The 13,705-nt window shown below is 38.2% G+C and overlaps 1 protein-coding gene across 1 annotated transcript in view; it reads right to left on the reverse strand.

Annotated features, from left to right (window-relative positions):
- Positions 1-4,871: 4,871 nt before the first annotated feature.
- ARHGAP18 (Rho GTPase activating protein 18) overlaps positions 4,872-13,705 on the reverse strand; it is a 136,662-nt gene continuing 127,828 nt past the window's right edge. The window contains exons 13-15 of the mRNA XM_040238875.1: positions 11,576-11,700; positions 7,743-7,804; positions 4,872-6,374 (exon numbers count right to left, since the gene is read on the reverse strand). Coding sequence (XP_040094809.1) covers positions 6,283-6,374; positions 7,743-7,804; positions 11,576-11,700 — 279 coding nt within the window. The 3' untranslated portion in view covers positions 4,872-6,282. The remainder of the gene's footprint in view (positions 6,375-7,742; positions 7,805-11,575; positions 11,701-13,705) is intronic.

Genomic DNA, 13,705 nt, shown 5'->3' on the forward strand with positions numbered 1-13,705 from the left:
TCATTCTTTCTGGAGTTATTTCTCCACTGATCTCCAGTAGCATATTGGGCCTACTGACCTGGGGAATTCATCTTTTAGTGTCCTATCTTTCGCTTTTTCATACTGTTCATGGGGTTCTCAAGGCAAGAATACTGAAGTGGTTTGCTATTCCCTTCTCTAGTGGACCACATTTTGTCAGAACTCCCCACCATGACCTGTCCGTCTTGGGTGGCCCTACACAGTATGGCTCATAGTATCATTGAGTTAGACAAGGCTGTGGTCCATGTGATCAGGCACGTCCTAATCTCCTGATAATTCAATGGTTCCTTCTTTTCAGTATTTTTCCTGGTTCCTTCTCCTTTTTCTCACCTCTAATGCTGGGTAGCTCCAAGGCTCACCTCTTGGTGATTTTGTCTACTACATGCATATTCATTCCCTTGGCAATCTCATGTAAGTTCGTGGTTCAATCCCATTTACAAGCCAGTACCTCCAACCCAGACCTCTCTCCTGAACTCCAGCACAGATAACTGCCTACTTGACATTACCACTTGGATGTCCAAAAGTCAACCTCACATTCAACACATCCACAATGGACTGCTGAGTCCTTCCTCCCTCAAAATGCCTCACTTCACCTTCCCTATTGATGTTGTTGCAAACTGCATTCTTCCTACTGCTCACATCAAAAATCTTGTGCTTATTTTTTATTGAAAATGCACTCTCTCATACTAGAAACCCTTCAGGCTATACCTTCACAAATATATGCAGAATCAGATCACTTCTCCTCATTCCACAGCTACTGCCCTCACCAACAGTACCCTGATTCACTCTCAAACATGTTTTGATTTGAATGAATTATGATCACCCTAATATAAGGCCCTCTAAGGTCTCACTTCCCAGCCTACCTCAGTGCTCCCTCCATTACTTTCAGGGGCTCTCATTACATTCCAGCCATGATGGCATCCTTGCTAATCTTTGGTGAATTAGGCACATTTCTGCCTTTGGACCTTTGTCCTTGTTATTCCCTGTCTGGAATGCTTTCTTCCAGATATCCGTGTGGCAAGTTCCTTACATCTTTTAAGTCTTTGCTTAGTTTTTAAACGTTCAGTGAGACCCCCTGTTTACTACTGGAATGAGCCTATTGTTCCATTAACTGTCATATTTACCCTGTTCTTCATTTTTCTGTCCCTATTGTACTTACAACCTTTCAACATACTATATAATTTTATTTATAATCACCCCTTTAATCAGCAGAGGACAGGTTCCAGAACTCTGGAAGATAGCAAAATTCATAAATGCTCAAGTATTATACATTATATACAACAGTGCAGTATTTGCATATAACCTATGTATAGTGTCCCATATATTGAGTTATCTCTACAACACATAATGCCTTTTACAATGTAAATGCTATGTAAATATCAATAGCTGCCAGAGCATGGCAAATTTTCAAGTTTTGCTTTTCGAAACTTTCTGGATTCTTTTTTCCCCAAATATTTTTGACCCACAGAACCTCTGGATTTGGAGGGCTGACTGTATTAATTAATTAATTAGTCTCCTTTCATTAGAATGGAAGCACCTCGAGAGCAGACCTCTTCTCCTCACTGTTGTACCTCAAGGGTAGACCCTGCCTGGCACATACATGTAGGTACTCCGTAAATATCTGAGTATTGTTGAATGAAGAAACAAACACGTATATACTAAAGACAGAGATCATTATGTCCCTCTTCAGAATTTCCCGGTTCATTGTCTTCCTCTTAACTATGATCTTGCCGCTTGAAACAGACATTGACAAAACATTTAACTGTGGCTCAGAAACCACCCCACCCCTCCACTCAACAAGAATAAAAGCAGACTAACAGACTGGACATAAAAACCCTGGCACTAATCACTATTTACACTTTTCACAGTGATCCAAGAGATCCATGCTGTTCTTACCTAACTGTCTTGCAGATACGCGGCACTGAGTCTTAACCTCTTAACCATGAACTCAGGTTCACTTTTAAAACGTCCCATAGTTGAGCTGCAAAGGAATTCCTGACCAAGAGTGCCACCTACTGATCAATAGGTGAGAAATCAGGACAATGAGGTAAAAAGTACAATCCAGTCTAACTTGAAAAGTAGGAAAAGATAGGAATGAAAAATCCCATCAAGTCAGTAAAATAAATTGCTTTTCCTAAAGAGTGCTAGCCAGGAGTTTGGTCTGAATTCTACAGCAGGAGTAAGTAAATATTGTTCAGTTGTAAAGAATCATAATAACCCTCTTCAGAGAGGAGGAAACATCTCCAAAATATTAACAGGGCAACTAGTTTTATACAAATAACAGCAAATTTTCACCAGTAACTTAAGAGTTACGATATTTGAGATGCAAAGTAAATACATCTGTTGTTTTAATTTCCCCTCACATACAAATAAAAGTTAACCTAAGGAATTTTCTGTGGTGCAGTAGTTAAGAGTCTGACTACTAATGTAGGGGGTGTGGGTTCAATCCCTGGTTGGGCAGCTAAGATCCCACATGCCTTGGGGCCAAAAAACCAACACATAAAACAGAAGAAATACTGTAACAAATTCAAGAAAGACTTAAAAAAAAAAAAAAAATCTAACTTGAGATTTAAAATTCACTAGAAAAAAAATTACAGAAAAAGCATTTGAGATAATGCCAGAGCAGTTATACTTGAGGCTATACACTATACTTATTTTTTGGAGAGGGGACGTCTTAGTTCCCTGGCCAGGGATTGAAACTGTGACCTCTGCACTGGAAGTGCAAAATCTTAACCACTAGACCACAAGGGAAGTCCCTGAGGCTATACATTATAAAGTTTCTCCTCTTTAGAAGTGTAGATAAGACATTTTCTTGGTTATTTAAATGCAGTATTGTTCACTGTCAGTGAACACAGGTCATGAATTCTAAGAAGGGTTCAAAAAATAAAATGGCATTTTCATGTCTCTTTGTCAATAGCTGGTACTTCTTCATTATCAAAAGCCTCTTCTGTCTCCCGGTTTCCTGCCATGAGTAGTATTTGTGATGACGATTGGCTGACATACGTTCTAGGAAGCCATTTATTTAAATCATTTATTCACTCCTATACTGGACATGGAACAACAGACTGGTTCCAAATAGGAAAAGGAGTACATCAAGGCTGTATATTGTCACCCTGCTTATTTAACTTATATGCAGAGTACATCATGAGAAACGGGGGGCTGGAAGAAGCACAAGCTGGAGTAAAGATGGCCAGGAGAAATATCAATAACCTCAGATATGCAGATGACACCACCCTTATGGCAGAAAGTGAAGAGGAACTAAAAAGCCTCTTGATGAAAGTGAAAGAGGAGAGTGAAAAAGTTGGCTTAAAGCTCAACATTCAGAAAACTAAGATCATGGCATCTTGGTCCCATCACTTCATGGGAAATAGATGGGGAAAGAGTGGAAACAGTGTCAGACTTTATTTTGGGGGGCTCCAAAATCACTGCCAATGGTGACTGTAGCCATGAAATTAAAAGGTGCTTATTCCTTGGAAGCAAAGTTATGACCAACCTAGACAGCATATTAAAAAGTAGAGACATTACTTTGCCAACAAAGGTCCATCTAGTCAAGGCTATGGTTTTTCCAGTAGTCATGTATGGATGTGAGAGTTGGACTGTGAAGAAAGCTGAGCGCCAAAGAATTGATGCTTTTCAACTGTGGTGTTGGAGAAGACTCTTGAGAGTCCCTTGGACTGCAAGGAGATCCAACCAGTCCATTCTGAAGGAGATCAGTCCTGGGTGTTCTTTGGAAGGGCTGATGCTAAAGCTGAAATTCCAGTACTTTGGCCACCTCATGCCAAGAGTTGACTCATTGGAAAAGACTCTGATGCTGGGAGGGATTGGGGGCAGGAGGAGAAGGGGACGACAGAGGATGAGATGGCTGGATGGCATCACCGACTCAATGGACGTTTCAGTGAACTTCGGGAGTTGGTGATGGACAGGGAAGCCTGGCGTGCTGCAATTCATGAGGCTGCAAAGAGTCGGACATGACTGAGTGACTGAACTGAGCTGAATTCACTCCTACCTTACATTCTAAGCACTTGATTTTGCTTTTATATTGTCTTCATTAAGCAAAAATATTAATAAACATTTCGCTGAGAAATTAATATTTGTTGTTGGTGGTGTTCAGGTCCTAAGTCATATCTGACTCTTTTGCAACCTCACGGACTACATCATACCAGGCTCCCCTCCCTTGTCCTCCACTATCTCCTGGAGTTTGCTCAAATTCATGTCCACTGAGTCAATGAAGCTATCTAACTATCTTATTCTCTGCCACTCACTTCTCCTTTCGCCTTCAATCTTTCCCAGCATCAGGGTCTTTTCCAATGAATCAGCTCTTGGCATCAAGTAGCCAAAGTGTTGGAGCTTCAGCTTCCGCATCAGTCCTTCCAATCAATATTCAGGGTTGATTTCCTCCAGGGCTGATTGATCTTGCAGTCCAATGGACTCTCAAGGGTCTCCTTCAGCACCACAGCTCAAGAGCATCAATTCTTTGACACTCAGTCTTCTTATGGACCAACTCCCACATCCGTACCTGATTACTGGAAAAACCATAGCTTTGACTATAAGAATCTTTGTCAACAAAGTGATGCCTTTGCTTTTTAATACACCGTATAGGTTAACATTGTCAAAAATCAGAAAGAGTATAATACAATGTGTTTTGAAAAACCCTAAAGAATAGAAATTTCATAAGGAAAAACCTAAGGAAGGAAACAAGTTTATATCTCCCTTGTGTCTTCACTTTAAAAATAACACAGGAGCAGTAAATAGGAGAAATAAAAGAGTAGAAATGGCTTTTAACAAAAACAAGAATAGCCCATTCTTATACTCATGAACAGATCAGGTTAAATGTAATAAATTCCAAGAGAAGATAATTTAGAAAAATGCATTTAATTATAAAAATTTTTTTAAATAAAAAAGCAATGGCACAAATCATCACAAAGGTATTTAAATGATCATATCCACAGGCTGCTCTAAATTAAAAATTTGACTGTTCTCATTAGCAGCGTTTTCCCCTCCTAATTAGAGTGACATCAAGAGCTTCTGAGAATGTGCAATGTTTCCTATCCTAAAGTCCTACTGAAAAGTATCATAAACACAGTTTGTGCAACATTCATGTACATCACTTTTATTCACTACACTCATAAAATATGGAACAGTTCTCTCTCACTTCATTCCTCTTATTTACAGTATGGAGGCTCATCTCATTATATATAATATGGTTTGTGCATTAAAATCTCTGGGAATGGTCTTTCCACAGCATTTTAATAAATTTGCTTTGATTAAAATAAGTACACAAACAAAAGCTTGTTCATATGATGGTGTCATACTTAGAAGAATAATTCTTCCTGTGACTCATTTATGAGTAAAAAAAAAAAGATCCCTCTTTCAGCAGAATCCATTCTCAACAAAGACTGGATCACACTACTGCACGTATTTGTACTGCTAATACGACAATAGGTAAAGCCAGCTATATGACTTTTTAAATTTCATTTAGGAGATTACAGCATACATGAAGTGCTCTTCCACTCTCTCATTATCCGTAATCCAGTTATTCCACATGGATATATTTTATTTATTCTGAGTACGTAAGTCTTAAACAGTGCAGTAATAATTGGCAGTTTCTGACAGTTCTGTTTTCTTGATATTGGATACAGTTCTGAGCACATACGTGAGCTGAACTGAAAAAAAAAAATGCAAGTCTCTTCGTGTGATACAGCAGTAAGAAGTGGGATACCACTGTCTGAACAAATGACTCAAAGAGATGAATATTAATGTACGATAGACAGAAATATTGCTGAACTCAGTCTGTTTCCAGAGGTACTATCTTCACATCTTGCCATACCTGATCCTGGTTACCTTTCCGGTTGAAAAACAAACCCATCTGGGGGAAGGCAGGTGTCAGGAGGAGAGAAAGGTGAAAATGCACATTATTACTGTATATATCATTTTAGAACAGAGAAAGAGGGGGAAGAGAGTATATTTTCATATTAAAAAGGGATGTCGCATCTGGACATATTCCACGGAATGGATGAAAATAGCCTACAAGCTAATTAAGCTCCTTTCTTCTCACTCCAGAGGTGGTTTCTTTTATGAATAATAATAATTAACATAATCTGGCAGCAGCACAAATCTAGAACTTTTTAAGGCTCAGTGTGTCACTATTCAAGAGTAGGGTATATGTGAATAATAAGAGTCCCACCATTTATTTTATTTACACTCTTGACCCAGCAAGTATGATTAAGGGAGTCCTTATGGCTGGCTATCTTCAGCATAAATCTTCTATGACGGCTTTGACTTTATAACCCACTCAGCATTGGGGTTGAGTTGATATAAGTCCTTCATGTAAGTGTCGTCATCAAGGCAGCGTTCCCCTAGGAAAGAGATGTTACATCAGTTTAATTCAGTGAGTGGGGAGATAGAGAGGCAATTTTAAATTTAAGCCTTGTGGTTTAACTCTGGAGCCTTACACTTTGAAATAGTTATCATTTTTTCCCACCTCCCATAATATTATAAGGCTTGGGCCAATAATGGAAAAATTAATTGAGCAGTCCTTCTCCAAATGCACAGGTTTCAAATGAAGTTAGGAAACTGAAAATACTGTCTGTGATGGGCTTTTAAATGGTTCCTTAAAAGTTTATTCACCTTTATTAAGTAAGAAACCATGCTTAATTCCCAATATCTAATAGCAAAATGCACAATGAAATATACTAATACTTGATTAACAGAGTTAACAATCCAGATTTCTAGTGGAATTGTGATTTAAATTTTTGAAGGAAAATTCATATTCTTATATTCAAGTTTCAATATTTACTAAAATTTTCTAAGTCCTAGAAAAGAATTCTACGAAACATATCTTAAGGTATTTTCAATGACTATTTTGAATTTATTTGTTGACAATTTTACTCTTACCAGTTTAAGGATCAAAAAAAGAAGGAAGGTTTACTTTAAATTTTAATAAGAAGATGAGTACAACCCATTGATAGTTATAAGTGGGCAAATAAAATATGAGACATGGTCAAAACTAATCCATTTATTCTATTTCTATTTTATAAGGTACCAATGTGTATATGTACACATATGTGTATTATGTAGCAGGTAATCAATAATGGCAAAATAACTTCTGCTTTCACTAAAAAATACCCAATGCTATATCATAATAAAAGTATCAACTTGGTCTTAAATAAGCCCACTCCCTTTATTAAGATGTGGTATCAGCATATAAAAGGGCTTCCCTCATAGCTCAGTTGGTAAAGAACCTGCCTGCAATGCAGGAGACTTGGGTTCGATTCCTGGGTCAGGAAGATCCCCTGGAGAAGGAAATGGCAACCCACTCCAGTATTTCTGCCTGGAGAATCCCATGGAGAGAGGAGCCTGGTGGGCTACAGTCCATGGGGTCACAAGAGTCAGACACGACTGAGAGACTTTCACTACTACGACCTATCAGCATGTAAAAAAGAAAGAGGCTTTGAAAAAACTCATTAACCATTTTAGAAGTTATCTATTTTAGAGAACTTGCCTTTGTCTCAGGGTCCACATAGAAGGAGCTCTAAAAGAGCCAGAACAGAAAGGCCAGACCATTAAAAAAAAAAAAAAACTCATCAACTATAATACTCATCAACTGTCTACAGGGTGTTATATTTTACTTCAAAATTTCTTTTCTCTCCCAAAGATATAAAAAACCACCACTGGCAATGTCAAATAAGCATATGGAATAAAATATTTTTTTAAAATGTGCTTACCAATATTTCCTCCAATTTCATACAAAAAAACTTCCCCATTCTTGAGAGTCTGGGCAACTCCACTAGCAGGGACAAAACAAACTGATTAGTTGCATCATCAGACAGCTTGCAAGTAAATCACTTTAATGTGCTTGGGGAATTCTAGCTTGTATGGAAAATTCATAACTTAGACATACTGTAATTATCTACACGTTTGTATTTTCCCATCTGTTAAATGTGTTGAACAGTAATAAAAATGTCACACCTGTAAATTAAAATAAACAAATGGAATCGTACATCCAAAGGTGAAATAATAAATCAGTACCTAAATCTGTAAAGTTAAAAAGAAAAGTAACATTTTAGCTGTCCATAAAATTATTAATATGGTCATCTATTTTGCATAGGGGCCAAAAAGGTCCTCATGAAACTCTAAGAAGAAATGTTTGCACATTGCATTTATTCAATAGTATTTCTCACAGGTTTGCTGTGCTGACCACTCTAATAGTGTACAAGATGAATATAAAGAATACAGCACAGTTCATAAGCCTCCCTGTGCTAATTGTCCCAATACGGGAGGTAAATGCTCTCAAAATAGAACCAAATACTCATTACGATGACTTTACAAGTAGAATGCACTTTTAGGTTTACACTCTTCAAAGAGTAAAGTCTCCAGAACATTAGGTTTAAACAGTGGCAAAATTAAGTGCTTTACAAAAATCTCTATTATCTGGAAAACTTGCCAAAAATCAAATTCAGAGCTCTAGAAAATCTGATTTAATATGCCTAGATCAAGCCCTAGAATCTGGTTTTTAAACAGTCGCTGGTAGACTTTGATGCACAGAAGGGTTTGTGAACCACTGACAGAGACACTGAGGACAAACTCCCCAGAACTGACAAGAGAAAACCAGGGCTGACTTTTACCCAAACCATTAGAAAGATGTGATACAGTAGAAGCTTTCCTAACCAACCATTCAGTGGCTCCTCTAATTACCCTGCTCCATCTACTCTGCTGTCCACAGCACCCTGACCACTCAGGACTATGGGAGTTCTCGCGCTTTTGAACCTCCCTGTTGAGCCATGTCCTGACCAAGAGACAACTCACTTTGCTTCCAAACTGGTGTATGCTTATTTTTGAAATTAAATAATTCAATAATTACAATTTCATTTTTAATACAGCATATAACCTGATAAACTATAATAAGAGTCAGTATTTTTACGAAAACCAAATGGAATGTTTTGGGAGACGGAAAAAAATCTAGTCAGGTTATTGTTCTCAGATTGCTTCTCCACTATTATATTCTTATTTTACTTTAAAGAAACCTAACTAGATTTTCTGATAACATTAGCTTTCACTTAATACTAATCAACAAATCCATAATTAAAGAAAAGGCAACAGCTATTACCAAAGACTGGTGAATGAATGTATAATTTATCGCACATTTATTTTATGCCATTTGTGTGTTCTTGGCTTCAGTAGAGAAAGCAGGGGAGGGAAAGGATGGAGGGAAGTGGGGTTTCCCATTGTCCCTATATAAGTGGAAGGCAAATAAGGAGGGCAAAGTCATGGAAGAAAAGATACATATAACTATTTATTGAAAACATCACTCATTAGATGGCCCAGATGAATAATTCTATGTACTTCATGGTCATTTTCCTATTTAATTTTCACATGGCTATAACGTAGGTCCACTTTTACAATGAGGAGCCTGAGACTTAAAGATATGGTAAAAACTAGCCTAACATACAACAGGAAAATCTGGTATTTGGATCCATATTATCTGGTTCCAGCATCCCCAAGCATAAAAGAAAGGGCTGAGCACTGGGAGGAGAAAAGGCAAATGGACCAAAAAGTTTGCTAGACTTCCCTTTGGGTGGAGCAGGATGGGGAGAGGAGAGTAGGTGGAAGGATTCTGCTTTAGTGGGTAGCAAGTTTGCTTAATAAAAGCACCACTAGCAGTAAATCCAAATAGACAAAGGGCAATTGTCACAAAACTGGTACTTTCTTACAAGAATACGTCTACCATTATCCTACCCCAACCTAACTATAAAAGTCACAGTGGAGTGTATCATACAACTTCAGAGTCACACCTTGTATTACCTACAAGTAGAGGAGCACAACTGCAGACTAAATTGAGCATCTGGGTCCTGCAAGCAAACTCTGCATAAATTAAACTATGTCTAGCCTGGAAGAGCTGCTTATATCTGAAGTCTGGCCAGATCTTCAGGTACATACTTCGGGAGAGGATGGGAAGCCATTCCTGGAGGGAAGAATGGCATCTACTTGGTCAGCTCAGGGAATAGAGGAAGTGGATTGATCTCCTTGAGGCAGAGAGACCTTTTAGGGAGCAAAGACATCCAAGAAACTCCAACTGCCCCCAGAACCTAATCCTCGTCCCCCAATTCCAACTGGTCCAGGAATTAATCCCCTCAAAGTCCATCTACTCCCAGACTCTACATCAGCGGTCCCCAGATCCATGATGACCTCTTGGTTCCCGAGCCAGTAAAGAGAGGGGTTAAAGGACTTCCTTTGGGGACAAACCTCAGATTTAGAATTCAGCTCCACCACCCAGGTGACATATGACCTTGAAAGTCTCAAGTTTCCTTATCAGTAAAATGGAGATAATGATAGTACTTCCCTCAGAATGTGGTTGAGAGGGAAGTTTAAGCCCAGAATTACCAATAAGCCTCTCTTTTATTTCATCACCATCTGTTAACTACACAGGCTCATGTCTTCTTCCAATTTACAAACCGCAAGGGAAGACACTTTAAGATATTTTTTATACCCTTTTCAACATCTAGCAGAGGGCCATAGACAGAGCAGAGACATATTAAATACATGCAGTTCCGTATTAAAACTGGAGAAATTTTGACAGAAAACTTGAATGAAAGAAGGAAGAGATTAAATTCTATGGGAGTTGAAATCAGTATAAAGAAGCTAAACAGTTAATGCTTCGGAGGTCTCTGTCTTTAAAAAAAAAAAAAGCTAGATTTATTTATTTCAGTAAGTGGAAATGAGAAAGGAAAGCATTAAAATCTAATTTTAGCTAAAAATAAGAATTTGAACACTGAAATATCCATCCCTGTTAGAACCTCCAAAATTCAAGAAAAGATATCTCAAACATGTCTCAAAAAGTGTATATCGGGAAGGTGTGAGGGAGGTTTGAGAGGGAGGGGACATATGTATACTTATGGCCGATTCACATTGTTTGTTGTATGGTAGAAACCAATACAACATTGTAAAGCAATTATTCTCCAGCTTAAAAGGGATGTCAATCAATGGCTTTCAAAAGACTCCTCCTGCCTCATCAGCCCCATAACAGAGGGGAAGACTTGGTGGTCTCTGCTGAGAAGGGTGTGATTTGTCCCGTGACTTCAGAGCTCCTCGGGCCAGCTGTCCCCTCTGAATTCTTTATACCTTCTGTCTTAAAATTTAAGCATTTCTTTGTATTCATTATGTTTCACTGAAAAAGTTGTATCTTTTGTTTTAATCCCACTGTATCCTAATTAGTGATTTTCCTAACAGACTATACATAGTAATTAACCTCCAATCACCATATTCTGGAAAGAATACTGAGTAGAGTCATGTGCCAAGTCCACTGCAGACAGAGTGAAGGAATGCTCAGACCTCCTGCCTGCAACAGGCTCAACTTGAACACAAACTACACGCAATGAACTCGACTCATTCCAACAGTATTATTTTTAAGTCTACTTTTCTCTTCTGCTAACATTTTAAGTCCTTCACACCCAGTCATCATTTAAAAAAAAAAAAGGAAGAAAAAAAAGAGAAAAAGAGGGGAGGGAGAAAGAGCAAGTGAGTGATACCATGGAATAATTAAAACAAAACAGGCTTCTACCTTTCTTGGCTGAGAAATCTGGCAAGTACATCACTGGCTTTGAGTTCTTCAGTTAGCTGTATTGCCATGGAAACTTTCGAAAGATGGGGAGCTTGTACTCGAATCACTCCCTGAGGAACATCAGCCTGCAAAGCAATAATGACACTGGAACAAAGCTGGCAGCAGCTGGAACGTGTAACTCTGTACAATGCATTATACGGTAAGTGTGCTTAACTACTATGCATTTTACTTCACTACATAAAAACCTTAACTACTGTATAATGTAATTTACTAAATTACATCAAACCTCAAATATCCTCTTAATGGTGATAGGGGAACTTTATAATGCCTGTGCAGTAATGCTTAATTATTTTTAAAGATGTAAAGAATGACAGCAATAACCATTACTGCCATATTAAGTGCTGATTTCTGAGTATTATCTACTGGAGGGTGCTTCTTCATGTAGCAATTTATGAAATTGAATCAGAATGAAGTTACTTTGCGGGCTATTGCAATGTATGCATTAAAAAAAAAAATCTTCCTGCACATTCACAAAACTTCCCCAAAATTTTGTCCCTGAGAGTATTAAAGTAAATGAAACATACTTTTGCAATACATTTGTATTGTGTCAGCTCCTCACTAGGTGATAAGCACACACTGTGACCGCACACTTTGAACCTGAGATGACTCATTCTAAATCCTGTGCCCACAGACGTTAAGAACATTTTATGTATTTGGGAGGCTATCAAAGAAAGATTTTGAGGATTATAATATCAAAACATCAACTATGGCATTCAAAATATTAGACTTAATTAAGTCCTAATGGTTCTGCTAAAATAAATACTAACTTATTATTTATAACCATATGTTCTTGAACAGACCTTAGACCAAACAGCATGCACAAATTATGTTTAAACATAATGCTTTAAACACTACAAATACCCTGTTTAATTCAACCAGAATTTACTAAGCATCTACTGAGTACCGCATTGTGCTACTGATATTTAGCAAATTTATTTACTTAGCCAGTAAATAAATAAGACACAAGTCCTTTGGTGCACAATAATTTTTGTGCTCACAGCATCATTTTTTAATGTATATGGTCTTGAATTTTTTTTAACAAAGTATAAATATACCATACATGGAATGTGATGCTTTTCAACATGTAACAAAAATAAGATGATTTTTAGATCAGGTTGCATAAAAACATAGGTGTCCTCAAAAGATATAAGATTGCTTCTCAGTAACATCTGAAATGTAGTATGGGAATAACAAAGAAAAGTGATACTGCACAGGACTATCAAAGGAGCAAAGGATTGTGTATGACGACAATGGTATTGTTCCCCCAGACGAATCCCAAACACCGCTTCACCTATAGAGACAGCCTGCGCCCTCATCTGACCACTCAGTGAAGCCCTACAGGGTGCATGCCCCTCCAAGCCACACAAAGACAAATCACGTGGGGCTGCCCACTGGCCATCCAGCTGGGGATGGACTGCATTCCTAGCACCCTGGCCTGAGTCCTCTCCCTGGGGATACTATGCTCAATCCACCCTGATCCTACCCTGTGCCCTGACTGCTCAACTCCTGCTCAATTTCTCCCATCCAGCCTGGACCCTTGCCTTGGTTTGTTGACTTCCAGCTTCTGGGGCTTGTAGTTTAGCCTGATACCTGACCTCCACCTCACCTCTAATTTACAAGGCTAATTTGCCATTTTCCTTGATTCTAAGACACATTTTCATCTGTAATATTTTGGAAAATGAGCAGGTTCTTACAATGACTGGGGCATTTCATGTGATACTGTTGTCATCCTTTTCCAAAGCAGTTATTCAATCAATGAAGCATCTTATAACTCAAGGATTATGCTATATGCACTTCTCCCTTGGGGTTCATCTCTAGCTTCTATCCTGCTATGGTGATTTTGCCTGCTGGCCTGGCCTCAACTATTTCCTCATAGGAGGTAAAAAACAATAAGCTAGGCTTGATAACTTGAATGCTGGAGTGATAATTGTAATAGCAATGGTGGAAGTACTGAGTCTATGTTCATAAAATCCAATCTACCTTGTCTACTCAGTGAAAAAAATATTGGTATTTTGGTTTCTGTTAGTCTATTATTACCATATTATAGGAGGGTCCTAAATAGCAGGTTAG

This window comes from Oryx dammah, unplaced genomic scaffold, assembly GCF_014754425.2.
Source record: "Oryx dammah isolate SB20612 unplaced genomic scaffold, SCBI_Odam_1.1 HiC_scaffold_4, whole genome shotgun sequence".
Taxonomy (NCBI): domain Eukaryota; kingdom Metazoa; phylum Chordata; class Mammalia; order Artiodactyla; family Bovidae; genus Oryx; species Oryx dammah.